At 35.9% G+C, this 14,041-nt stretch overlaps 1 protein-coding gene across 12 annotated transcripts in view; it reads left to right on the top strand.

The window, feature by feature from the left end:
• Nucleotides 1–14,041, top strand: part of TBCK (TBC1 domain containing kinase) — a 129,879-nt gene that overhangs the window by 30,150 nt on the left and 85,688 nt on the right. For 10 of the 12 annotated variants that reach the window (XM_075149708.1, XM_075149703.1, XM_075149706.1 and 7 more), the window contains 9 exons: nt 2,488–2,602; nt 4,121–4,194; nt 5,299–5,440; nt 6,683–6,743; nt 8,046–8,107; nt 8,862–8,923; nt 9,570–9,718; nt 10,727–10,865; nt 12,300–12,399. In XM_075149708.1, the coding sequence (XP_075005809.1) occupies nt 2,488–2,602; nt 4,121–4,194; nt 5,299–5,440; nt 6,683–6,743; nt 8,046–8,107; nt 8,862–8,923; nt 9,570–9,718; nt 10,727–10,865; nt 12,300–12,399 (904 nt within the window). Of the gene's footprint in view, nt 1–2,487; nt 2,603–3,633; nt 3,725–4,120; nt 4,195–5,298; nt 5,441–6,682; nt 6,744–8,045; nt 8,108–8,861; nt 8,924–9,569; nt 9,719–10,726; nt 10,866–12,299; nt 12,400–14,041 lie in introns of those variants that run through there. The other 2 variants (XM_075149710.1, XM_075149711.1) reach the window with 2 other exon arrangements.

Below are 14,041 nucleotides of genomic sequence, written 5' to 3'. Positions count from 1 at the left end.
AGTGAGGCAAGGGACTGCTGTTGAACTTGGCCTCGGGGAGTTTAAAGTAGAGAGATCTCTCGTGCTTGATAACAGCAATGGGCGGTGTTGTTAGGCCCTTTGCAGTTAAATGCAAATCTCATGGGCAATAACCACAAACAGTGTGTTTTACCTAATAAATGAAATAAGAACTAGATAATGTGCAACAGCACTATGAAGAACTTGTTATACAGAGTTCCCTCTCTCCTGGGGAGGTGGTGTACGTGCTTCAGCTTGAGGGTGAGGTACGTGGCTGAATGCTTCTGCCCGGCGGGGTGGCATTAAGAGCTTAAGAACACTGAGAATTATGTGCAATGAAAACTACTTATCATTCATGTGTTGCTGGTCGTTGTAACGCCATGGAGGATTTATCTTAAAAAGCAAAGAATGCAAAAGCAGTATTTTCAGGCATTTGCCCGGGTTCTATTTTTGTGAATTGCAAGCGAACAGGGAGAATAAATGGGTGGCTGAGGCCCCCTAGTGCCACCAGAGCACACTGCACTCCTCGGGCACAATGGCCACAAAATTGCACTTTCTATTTACTTTTATTTTTTAATACAAAGAAAGCACTTTTTAGGCTAAAATACCCCAGGATGTACTAATTGTTCACATGCAATTGTTTCCTTACTGGAAACATGAATTCTCCATCGTTTATTTTTCATGTCTTGTTTTGCAAAGCTGGGCAAAAAGTGAGGGAGAGGATTCTGTTTGCAACCATTATCGTTAGTATTTGCGTTGCAGGCAAAAACTATACAGGGAAGCTGAAGGCTTGTAAAGTAAATTTTTTACCACAGTTACATCTCTGCCCAAGAATGACTGGGAGGAAGCACTACACAGCTAGTGGTGTCTGATGCTGTGGTGTATTATATAGCTTGGGGTGGGAGGGATGGGGAAGAAAAAGTGCCAGTGAGGGAGGAGCGAGATAGTTGTGGGGTTTTGTTTTGGTTTTGTGGTTATTAGCCATGTGGTTTTGGTTGAATTGCTAAGACCTTGAGAATCACTTCCAAATGCTGTGATCTAAGATACAGCGGTGTGGACATATGTTAGGGTAGATTCCCTTTGTGCTTAAACTTTAACTTAAAAGTGTATATTGAAACTAGTGTAAAGTGGTACAGAGCTCTCCTTCTAGGAAAAAGGTTAGAGTCTAGAGAATACCTCCATGTAAGGTAAGTTAATGGTGGCCTTAAACTATTGTTAAAACAGCTCTTTTCAGTATTTCTATGTTGCCCTAGTCTCAGAATTTGTTGGAATTGTGGCTTTTGTCAAAATCTAGCAATTTACTCCTGTGACGAAGTTTTGGCATTCCATCAGGTATGAATAGCAGCTAATAAAGCTTTAATAAAGAAATTAATTTTGCTGTTTAGTCATCCAGTTGGCTTGTCACTCTCTCCAGTCTGTAATGCTCCCCCTCATTTTGCTGTTGCCCAAATTTTTAATAAGCAAGAGAGAATGGTGAGCCTTGTCCAGAATGCTATTGTATGTTATTCTTTAACAATGAAATAAAAAAATGGGGGTTTAAAGTTAGGCCTTTATAAGTAGCTATGCTTTGTTTTCTGGATACTTTGTGAACCAGTGTCTTCAGAGATAAAGTTGCCAAACAGACCTGAAATGTGCTCTGAGGGGGAGTGGGTGGGAAATGAGGAGGGTAAAAAGTTAAAAGGAATCTGTCTGGGTGACGTTAGATCTGTGCCTTTTGTTCTTATTTTGGGTGTACTTTGGAAGCCTAATACTGGTGGTCTCTGTACAAATTCCTGTTCACTTGTTCACAGAAACTCCTCTTTAGGGCTATCAGTTCTTATAGTAAATAGTAACTTTTGTGAAAATACATAGTTATGTCAAAATGGTTTAGATGGTAAACTTCATTGTTTCTTTCCAAAGACTGTAAGGTTAATGCTTCCAAGGCTGTAAAACAAAATGTGCTGAAAATGAAGTTTCTGCCCTTTCTTTTGTTTCTTGTTTTAGAAGTTGAGATGACTAAAGACTATAGGTGTGATTTAGCCATGCCTCTACACTATCTTCCAGATAAGCTCCAGTTAACATCTGAGTTTCAAATACTTTTGTTCAGTTGAACTTTTCTATGAACATCAATAGCAGACTTAGGAAGAACAAATAAAAATAAAGGAGGGTTGGGATTTTTTTTTCCCGATTAGCTGAGGTATATCTCATAGTTTCTATTGCAGATAATATTTTATACTTTGTCACAATTTTCTGCTGTTTTTAAGGACCAGTTCAGGGTGAAGAAACCTAGTTGTGGGATATTGAGGAGTTGTGTATGGCACTGAACATATCCTACCATATTCAGTGTTGATCTTTTAAACTGTTCTGGAATTGTAAATGTCTCATTTGTGTTTAGAATAGCTGTGGAACACTCTATATTTTTACAAATTAAAAATGGAAACATCCTGTATAACATGTTCTTTTATCTTGTTTTGTTTTTTTTTTTTTGTTTTTTTGTTCCCCCCCTCCCAGTTCTTCAAGGATCTTATGCATAGCATATGAGGTTTTGCAAGGTTTGCAATATATGAACAAACATGGAATGGTCCACCGAGCACTCTCCCCTTGCAATATTCTTTTGGATCGAAAGGTACAGCTACAGGAATAAATCTATGGTTTTGTTTGGTTTTTGTTTTTTCCTCTTGCCAACAAGTCCATATATCCTATGTCATATATGGAGACTGGGCAGTCACAATCCTTCTGATGGGGGCAAGTTCTAGTGTATCTGGAAAGGTGTTGGTTTTGTTTGGTTGGTTTTTTTTAAAACTACAGTTTTCCCCCATTTCCTAAATTTCAAATGTATTTCAGATTTTATTTTTCTCTTTTTCCATTTCCTTCTATCCCAAACCACTTTTCTTCTTGAGGTGGTAATCTAAGTTTACTTGTTGTCATTGTAATTAGTTACAAGACCTTCCTAGCTGTTTGAATAGGAAAATATTTCTTCTGGCTAATTAGCTATTAATAATATTTCCTGTGTTTCATGGTGATCTGATACTTGACTTTCAAGGTATCAATAGGTTTCTCTGTTCATGTTAAATTATTAAAATTCCCATGTCTGTCAAGTCTGTTGTCACAGACTATTGAGTTGGCAGTGTGGAATACAGGTTCGGCTCATAAAAGCTGGAAAAAATTAATAGCTGTTGTTGTATCCAGAGCAGTCGCTTCATCTTAACTGACAGCTTAGCCTGTCTGCAAAACCCCTCTCTCCTTCCCCTTCTTCCTCAGTTTAGATAGAACAGCTAGATCCTCCCCTTGGAAGGCAGAAAAAAAAGAGGAAGAAGGAAGGAAGGCTATTTTTTATATACTTGTAAACAAATAAAAATCATAATAATGCTCTAACAAGCAAAAGTAGGATTAGGATTTAGGATTTTAAGATATTCCTAAAATCAATAAAAGAACAAAAGGAGGCCACAAGACCATAAACTTCTAAACTTTTCCCTTGCACTTTGAATAGCTTGCTGATGTAGCCTTCACTGTTGCACCATCTGCAGGCTGGCTGAGTATAATTCAAAATCCAGCAGAAACAATACCTCAGTTTAACTTCTATGCCTATTTTTTGTTGTTTTGGTGTTAACTTTCTGCCTCCACAGAATAAAAGCAAGCACCTGGAAAACTTGTTTGTTTGAAATATGTGTTGATACAGTTAAGGAGAGCAAGGTAGTAATGAGTTGATGGGAAGGACTGGAGGAGCAAGGCTGGGTAAATGGAAAAGGTGAGGGAATAGTGGTGATACTTAGGGAGTTCTAGGATTCAAACAGGATTTTGAACAGTTTTCAAACAGGAAAAGTGTTCAATAGCGTATTTAAGCCATTTTAATTTACTGCAAATATACTGTAACTTACAAAGTCTGATTTTCTTGTGTGTTCCAAACAAGGTAATTACTTAATGCTCTTGGAAAGTAAAAGCATTGGAAATAAGCACCTTATTAACTTGCAGTGGAGTTCTGCGTAATAGATGAGACAGAAATGTAAGAGGGTGACTTTTTATAGGTATCCGTCTTCTGACAGCTAATGCAACTTGAAATGGTTTTTTTTTTTTTTTAACTTAAAGACAGATTCTTCCAATGTTGGATTCTGCAGCTCTTGATCATTTATTTTTTCCTTTTCAGGGACATGTGAAGTTGGCTAAATTTGGACTCTACCATATGACTGCTCAAGGTGTTGATGTTGATTTCCCTATAGGGTAAGGACGTAGCTACACAATACAAATGTATCAGGGATGTATTTTTTCAGGAAATATATTTATGTTTTGAGGAATCATCTTCAAAAATGCGTTGTATGTACAGGTTATAGGTTGCTGTTTTAATTCATATCTGTTGCATACATCCCTTACACAGAAGCTTCTGATAATGTCACTGAAGACGTTATCATCTGACTAGGTGAAATTCATGAAAGACAGAGAATGGGTACCATGCAAGCATGTTACTGTAACTATGTGATGTCAGTCTTTATTGCCTAGATTTGCCCTCAAATGCTAGTAGTTCCCTGTGACTTGGATTCTGGAGGTGCAATCTAATTTCAAATTTAGGAAAAAGCACAATCAGTGCTTCGCTGTTACGAAGAGGCCACACCACCAGGCCTCTTGTCTCTTTATCATTTTGTGCTTTATTTTCAAGTGATTTTACTGTCTAGCCAAAGCGATGTGCTTTGTTGCAGTGTTTCCTTGCCACTTTTTGGTTTTTTGAGGTGTCATGTTGTTTACAATTGAAATACTGAGCTGATTCTTAAAAACATGCTCAAAAGAAGTAATGGTGTTTCCTTTCAAAAGGTGATTTTGGATATTTTTTTTTTAAGTATTCTAATGAATTGTTGACAGAAAAATCAATAATGTTATTTTTAAATTATCTAGCAGCAGGTAGAATATGTCCTCAACACCGTTTGTTACTTTTCTTACAAATTCAGAAGTTATTTGATGGGAATGCTGTCAATGGAGGGGAATACTGCCACCAAATATGGGTCTAGGATACATTTATTTAATGTACTAGTGCTGAAACTCAATATATGTTTTCTTTGCGATATGTAGACATACTATTTTGAAAGCTGCTGTTATTTCCTCTCACAAAAAGATGGAGCTAGTGATTAAGATTTGACCTTTTATGTAGTAGGGACTATGTATTTTGCAATTGGAGTGAAACTTTGCTGCAATGTATAGATTTTGACTGAATAAAATAGAACAATCTGTACTGCTATGAATTCTAGTTTCTTAGAATGCAAAATTATTACTGTAACTGAAAGGTAGGGTTTTTGGACAAACAGGATATTACTTAATGTTGCTGCATCTTTCTAGGTACCCATCATATCTGGCACCTGAAGTAATTGCACAGGGAATAGTCAAACCAAGTGATCATACTCAGTGTGAGAAGCCTCTGCCTTCTGGCCCTAAATCAGACCTGTGGTCTCTTGGTATAATATTATTTGAGCTTTGCATGGTATGTAAGAAGATAATTCTCTTGATTGTGACTCTTGGGGAATAGTTACATTAACTTGATCGCTCTTGAATATGGGGTTAATGACACTTTGCCCATCACCTGAGTCCCAATATCAGAATATGCTAGCATTCCTACCTGGACAGTATTGGTGGTGGTTTAAGTAGTAGGATGCACATTGGCTTGGTATGAGTGTATGTGTTAACCATGAAGGGCAGCTGCCTGTTAAGCCACAATGATGTAATTGCATGATTGAATTCTTAGCGAGGAATAGCTTCTGAACCAAGAAGTCTCTCTAGATAATTTGTTGTTTTAATTGTGCTTTTAAGCATGAAATAACTATTGCTGTCATGCTCTCATTCTCCTTGGAAAGGATGAGAAACTAATAAAGCTTCGTGGAGAGGAAGAGAAGGGAGAACCTGCCTCATCGCCAGAGTTTAAAGAGCTTCTGTACAGAATTAAGGATTTATTTGGAAAATGCTTATTTGACTCTAGAAGTTGAAATAAATTATGACAGCATAATTTTACTATTTGTATATGTTAAACTGGACTTTCATTTCAAAGACAGCAACATTCTGCAGGGAAGTATGATCTAGCAAATACCTCAATATTGGTGTTTAGTCTCATTTATATAAGATAACTAAATTGTCGGATAATTGCATGATCAAGAACTTGTTTTATGTAGTGATTAGATCATGACATTGGAAATAGTCGTCTTTTGCATATTTTGCTCTTCTGTAAATTTGCATAGTGTTCATAGATCATTTATTCTTTTGAATAAGTACATTTTCTTAAAAATGCAATAATGATATTTTTTGAAACACCTGTAAAGGAATTTTCAGATGACTTTTCAAAAGCACTGTGCAATAATACAAGATACAATGATTACTGTGTTTAGTAATTAATTGCTTTTGTTCATGCTCACATAGGACAAAATACAGTTTTGGAAAGCCTGTTACTGAATTAATAGTTTTGCCTTTTTTTTTTTTTTTTTTTTTGGTTTTGCATTTGTTCCAGTTAATAGACATTATAAATGATACATTGTTTTCTTTATGATGGCATGAAACTGTTTCTGGTATAGTTGGGGTACATAATGTTTTCTGTTCTACCAAATAGTTTTCCTAAATCTAAATTAATGTGTAGGAGCTTATTTCACTGCCTTTGTATATGGATGGGTGCGTATGCTATCTAAGTATTTTTATGTGGCAGCATTCAACTGTTGATTTGATTTTGTTATTCACTTAGGGGAGAAAATTATTCCAGAGTTTGGAGATAGCAGAAAGATTGAAATTCATAATTATGTTAGGTAAGTAGCACAAAATCATTTTTTAAGTTTCCAAGCAGTTCTATAATTAGAGCTTTACAGACTAGTCAGCTTGTGGTGCTCAGACCTAAGGCACTTTACCTTTGTCAGCTTTCATCTCCAGAATTAAATAGGCATTTGAAGCATGATTGCTTGTCTAGGAAAGCTAGAGGTGGGTGCCAGGAAAAATAACTTTGCAGAAGAGCTATGAGTATATTAGAGTAAGGGCAAACTATAAAAAAACATGCTCAGGAACGGTTGTAATTTTGATGATTATTTGTTGTTTTGTGTTGCAGGAGCTTTCTGAAATGAGTTAGGAATTGTATGACACTAAAGAAAACTGTCCCTGCACTAGCAGTGCTTGTGTACCAAATCCCAAGCAGGGAGAAGCAGGACTCAAATAGGAAGACAGAAAATAAAAAGAGGGCTGAGAAGCGTATTATTGGATCCAGGCTTTTGTTTCTGGCTTCACCTACAAACTATAAAACATTACTGTAGACGTGGAATTTTTGCTTAATGTAAATGAGTCTGGAAGTGGGACTGTTTTGTGGCTTTTAAAACTTGATTTCTTGTGGGGTTTATGTATAAACCATGGGGGAGGGGAAGGCATGAATTTGCAGTTTGAAGCTTTATCGGTCAGTTATTATCCAGAGCAAATAGTAATAACTGTTAAAGTTAGTTACTGTGAGTAGAAACATCTTTTTCATTCAGCAGTTAGTGCTTGGGTGCTGAAATTCTGACTGTTTTGGTAACTGATTTGTTAACAAAGCTTCCTGAAGCATTTCAGTCCCCTTCAAGTTGAATGAAAGTTATTGGTAACCTTTATGCACTGAAAAACATTCATGTCCTGACTTGGGAATTTTTTTCTCAATAACGTGTTGCAAACAAGTTATAAAATACTGCTAGTATTATCTGCAAGTAGCAACAAAATGAAAATTACTTTGAGCTTCTATATGAAGGTATTTTTAAGTTCTTTCAGGGATTTTTTTTTTTTAAAGTGGAAAGACTGTTTTAATTTATTTGGCAGAGACTGACACACTGCATTTACTAAGCCTGCAAAAAGATTTTCACTGTTAAATTAGATGTGCTGCTTAGCTTTGTTAGGCTTCAATTTTCTGTCTACATAGGTAATAATAATTTTCATTTCTAATTTTGAGAATTCACTCTCAGGTGATGTGGCAATGTCAATAAAAAGCCAAAGTTAAGTGCTTTTTATTGGGGTGGGGTTTTATCTGATATCCTGTTTAATTGGTATCACTTTTTTCATAGTCTTTAACTTTTTATTGTTCTGTTTGTTTTTCAAAGGCTGTGTAGATGATATTGTAACTGTATTGGCTGAAGAACATGGTTGCCTTGATATTATTAAGGTTTGTGGAATTAGTTTGCTCTTCCATGCTGTGTTATCCAAAACATTTTATTGTTGTTGCATAGTATTTCACATTTTTTTTTTTTAACTTATTTGGTCACTTGATGAATTTAGTATGAGGAAAAATTTTGAAGTCTAAACTACATATCTAAGATCCTTTCAAATAGCCAGTACTGGTAATATTCCTTCCTTCCTAAAATCGCTGTAAATCTCAGTAAATGTTAATGCTCTATGGATAGTTTAATAAGTTATAAATTTCCTTTGAAGTGTTGGGGGTTTAAGTATTTTTCTTCTAGAAATTTAGTCTTCTATCTAGTCCACTTTACACATTCTGATAGTGTAGGTTTATGCAGTTTAACTCCTCCCCACCCCCAAAATTAATCACTGAATTTTAGTGTCTCTACATTTTGAGACACTGTAAAAGGATTCTGACTATTAGCAGAAGGGAGTTCCCAGGTACTGCATTGTTTCAAGCTGGGTACAGAACATCTAACGTAAAAAATAAAAATTAAAAGCTGCATACGATGCATGTTTTTTGTATTTTTTTTTCCCAAAGCAAATGCAGGGTTTGGGGGTTGAGAAGAATTACTTCCTCAGCATTTTGGTCTGACACAGCTAACCTCATATGTGTAGGTGTGAAATTTTATTGCCCTCAAAGGAATAGCCTGTATGTTAAATGTTAAGTATGAGCTAAGTGACTTGCTGAATTAAGACAGTAATAAACAGACCTCCACCATCTTTTTCTTATGTTCTAGGACCTTTCTGAAAATATCATAGCTCTACTGAAGAAATGCCTTACATTCCAACCTTCTAAGAGGCAAGTATTCAATTTTTTTTGAAATACTGACAATTTGTGCTACCTATAAGAAATTCTTGGTTTTGTTGCTTTTCAGTGTTTAAAGGAAAAGAATTGGGGGGGAGGTGCATGAGGGGTGGGCGGAAATCAAGTGTGCAAAACCCTGAGATTGAATCTGAGTATGTTGGGGGAAAACTGTTCAGGCATTTGTAGTTCTAAGTTTACAGCTTTTAATGATTCTATGTCTGGAAGTTGGTGGTGGTTACTATAGCTCTGTTGTAGCCGGAATTAGGGCTGCTTTCTTCAAATCTCTTCTTTCAACGTTCTTTTTCATTATGTCAGTCCACCACAACTGAAATATGCTTTTGTTCTTTAATCAAGGCTTTGCATTTGCATTTTTCCATCTCTGCTTAGAGAAATAAAAGGGGAATTAATAAAATAGTTGCTATGTACATTAAATGAACTTGGGCTGTAAACAGACTGCGTGGTGTGTTACACATCATGAGTTGAACAAAATTGGTAGACATTTTTGCTATTAAAATTTCTGAAATCCAATATAATTTAAAATAACTTGCTAATATTTGGCACTGGGGGCATTTCTTACTGAAATTTAACATTTTTGGAAGCACTTTACTCTTAGTGTTTTATTCTCTTTTCTTAATTCAAGGCCAACTCCAGAGGAATTGCTGCATGACAGTTTGTTCAGTGAAGTATCCTCAGTATATCCTCCCTTCCACAAACCTGCTGGTCTGTTCTCATCTTCTCCAAGGTGTGCTAATTTAACGCTTCCTGAAGACATAAGTCAATTATGTAAAGGTAAAAGCAAGCAGTGGGATAAATGTCATTGGAGAGGGAAGGAAAATAAAATGTTTTTGCATTTTCTTTGGATACTTTGTTGGAGAGAAACTATTAAATGTTACAGTACTACATTCTTGTAATAAGTTGTTTAATGGGCAGAGATATGGGCAAGCATGTTTTGAGGGACGTGTGCAAGTCAAAGGAGGGCATCTTGGTTTTGTGCTTCAACCTCAGGGAATAAATAGTTATCATTAGTATTCAAGTCCAGCTTGGAATATCAATATCATCTTTTGCTTTTAGAATTTGGACGTGTGCATGTACAAGGTAGTTTTTTTTCACTAAATTGTGTTGTGAATTGGTAATTGGATTCTGTGGGATCATAGCATGGGATGATTTTTGGAAGTATTGGAAAACTAAATCCTTGTGAAAGAGGTCACATTCTAGAATAAAAGACGACATTTCTGAGTTTAAAACTACAGTATGCTGAAAGTGTTACCATTCTTAAGTCCTCGTTAACTTTTTCTGATGAACTCAGAAATTTCTACATGTTTAGAAAATCTCATTATACAATTTTTGGAGACTAGGATTTTATACCTTGTTAGTATGGGTGTGGTATGTGAAGGGAAGATAGATTATAACTACTCAGTATGAATCACTAGTTTCTTATTTTTACTCTTAGCACTGTGTCGTATATAAAATAGTGTTTCGGGTTTTTTTAAAAGGCACACAGAAAGCAAAGTCCACACTTCAATATATTTATCTGATTGGTTCTATTTTCTGGCACCAAGGCAAACTGCAGAAATATTTGCTTTTTTCTGACTTCTGCCCATCTGCTCTTTCCTTAAATCTTCCTAAAGGGCACTTGCAAAGGGAAGATGACTTTTCCTCTAACTTCACATTAAGGTCTAGGACCTTTCAAGCATAATAATTTTTTTTTTTTCCCAACAGTATGTGTTTAGAGTGGTAGGAGGGAATACAAGCTGCCTAAAAAGCTGTAACTAATTTTTATGTGGTTTCTCCTAATAGATGAAGATAGTGATTACCTAGCAGAACGATCAATTGAAGAGGTTTATTATCTCTGGTGTTTGGCTGGAGGAGACTTGGAGAAAGAACTTGTCAACAAAGAAATCATTCGATCAAAGCCACCTGTCTGCACACTTCCCAAGTAAGGAAGGAGAAGCACTTTAAGGGAAAGGAGGATGGATGGAGAAGGCCAGTGATTCTGATAGAACATTTTGGTTTTTAGTTTCAAGACCTGTACGTGTGGAAAAATATTGAAAATCGCGTTCTTGAACAACAGGAGATCATGTCTCTTCCCCTCTTACCCAATTTAAGGCATTATTTGAATGCCTTATATGTGTTGTCTACCTGCACTTCACGTTGCTTTCTGAAATTCGAAGAAATGTAGGTGAAGTGCAAAATACTGAACTGGAAGTCCCTAAATTTAGCACATTTTCCAATAGCCTTAAGTTTTAGTAAAAATGTCTCACTGTGCTTCAACAGCATATTTGTAATTGTAATTTAATTTAATACATTCTGTAGCAAATTCTCACATTCTAAATTCCCTTTCTCAGAGCAGCAGTGCTGAATGGTCAACCCAATTATTCAGCAGATCAGCTGATTACTTTTTTTAAAATGTTTAGTTTTGTGACTTATTCTGTAACAGCATTTTAGTCATTACTACTTTTATCTTACTGCTGCACACATTGCAATTTTATGTAGTATATTCATGTTTTAATCCTAGAATCTGATCTTAATAAGCATAATTATGTGTCCATGTAGACCAATTTGCTGGTTCTGGGTTTTAAAAACACATGAAGTCAGTGTACAGCCAAAATGCAATATCTTGAAAAAAAAAAAGGTGGAGCTAGATTTTAAGTGATAATTTGGTGCCAAAATTAGTATGAGATTTTGAGGGATTGCCTATTTCTGTACCCATAGGTGAATGCATGTGCTTTTGAATTGTGAGGGGAAAACATTTTTCGTCATAGTATCTACCTTAAAGATGAGATGTTAATTTCAGAAGTGCAATCTAACTCCATCTTCTAAGTGATACCGAGAATGTTAGCTTAATTTCTGGAAATCAATTGCTTGTTGTCTGCTTTAAAAATATCACCAAATAGACAATTTGTGTGTCCTCTTTCTTGGATGCATTTGTATCCTTAGATGGACTGCAACAGAAAAAAGGTCTGGGTCAGACTTTTGCTTGTTCTTTGTCATGGTAGGAAATGGCTTTCATATGACAATAATGTTTTATTTTTGCTTTTCATAATAAATGGCAGTCCTGGTCTGTGCCAGGTCAAAGAATAAAAGGGAATATTAATCCCATATCTCATTACTTTTCCTTTGTGTGCAAACCAAAGTTACAGAAAACCTGAAATGTACCTTCTTACAGCAAAAACCGTTTGAATAATTTAAGGTGGTTGTACATTCCCTTGATAACAGGTTTCATGCCATGCAGAGTCAATACATTATACTTCTAAGAGCTAGTATTTTGTTTTAAAGAGGAAACGGATTGATGTAAGAATTTTCTGTTTTTTTCCTAACTCAAGTCTTATGTTATAAAATGACCTGATTTTTTTTTTCCTCTCTTTTGAAGCTTTTTATTAGAAGATGGTGAGAGCTTTGGGCAAGGACGAGATAGAAGTTCCCTCCTAGATGACACAACTGTGACTTTGTCTCTGTGCCAGCTCCGAAACGTAAGAAGAATATTGTGCACTTGTTCTTATGTCTTCACTGCAGAAACATTTGTTTAAAGGGAATATGGAACAGCAGCTCCTACTGCTGTTCCTACAAATGACAGTGTTATTGATTCCAAGAGAACACTTTTTGGTGTCTGAGTCAGGTTCTGATTTATGCTATTAAATTGCTTTGTCTGCAAAAGCTTACTAAATTTGATTTATCTTCTGTCCTTCCATCCCCTTTCTGTGTCCCTCCCTTGTCTTGTTTTTCTTACCTGCTTTGTTCTGGTGTAGCCCAAACAGTTTCGTAGTATCTGATACTCTCCACAACTGCTAAACTAATTGGAATGTCTTCCTGCAGTGTTTAATTCCTGTCTGCAGGTGGCTCACAATATTCAAAAGAAAGATCAACTCAATTCAGTTGCAGTTCCTTAAAGGCTTTATACTTAAAGTTGGATACCAAATTTCCAGTAGATAATTAGTAATCTTTGGAATACATAGCTATTAAACAACTAGTTCAAATGCAGTAATGCAGTTTTCTTCCATCTTCAGTGGAAAAATCAACATATGATAACTCATAATTTTGCCTGATGTAATGATCAGTTACAAGATTTACTGCATATGTCACTGAAATGTTTTAATTGTTCACATGTCTTTGCACATGTAGAGCTTTATTGCTGTAGAATTAGAAATCTATGCTGCACTGTTTGCAGCTTGCTTTTTATAGTAGCAAATGCAATTCTGTCACGGTCTTTATAAAAAACCTTTTCGTATGATTACAGGGGTTAATACAGAAAGGAAGGTGACTCCTGAAGTCTTGATCTCTGCCACCGTTACCTTAATTTTGGGGGCAATGTGGCAAATACTGTGTAAACATATTTCTTCAATAGAACTTTGCATTACTTCACACAAATGCATGAAAACAGACCAAAGAACTGGGTTATTTTGTTTGCTTGTTTGGTGGGACTTGGGGGGCGTGGGAGGAGGTTAAGAATATGCAACAGCTATTTTAAAGGTAATATGCACTGCAGCTCCTACTGTTGTTCCTACAAAAGGGCAGTTTTTAAGGCTTTTTTAAAAACTTTTTAATCTGTAATTTTGGATATTGCTGCCTACTTCTATAAATATAGCAGCAAATAAGTATATACTGAAGTTTCATTTTGGGGAAGATACAAGCCTGAACCTTGCAGTGTTAGTTGAAATAAATTTTTGAACTTATGCAATTCTTCAAAAACCTTTCATAGAGCCGAGCATGATGCTTATAATCAAAAGAGGATCAGTATTGAATGAATTGAGAATGAACTGTTCTGTCAATCCCAGGAGGAACAGGCTGTGTGCCGTATGCCTTTAAGTTAGGGATTGAATTGAAAAACAGAGCACTGCAGGGAGGATGGTATTAAACATTAATCACGATGCACCAAAGATGTCTGAAAACTTCAGGCAAAAGTCCAGGCATGCTTGTCTGTCACCTTTCCAGAGAGCGTCTGTATTTCTGTGCAGCTTTCAGATGCTGCTCCTAAAAGGAGCTCAAATTTGCATAGCTCTTGAACTGATTAAAAACATAAAACCAAGTTGTGCAGTTGTTTTGCAGCTACTTGGATAGGAAGTCCATGTAGAAAAATGAGGAAAAGAAGAACAACTATGTAATACTATTGATCTA

Source organism: Calonectris borealis, chromosome 4 (genome assembly GCF_964195595.1).
Source record: "Calonectris borealis chromosome 4, bCalBor7.hap1.2, whole genome shotgun sequence".
Taxonomy (NCBI): Eukaryota; Metazoa; Chordata; class Aves; order Procellariiformes; family Procellariidae; genus Calonectris; species Calonectris borealis.
This window is presented reverse-complemented; position numbering and strand designations above follow the sequence as displayed.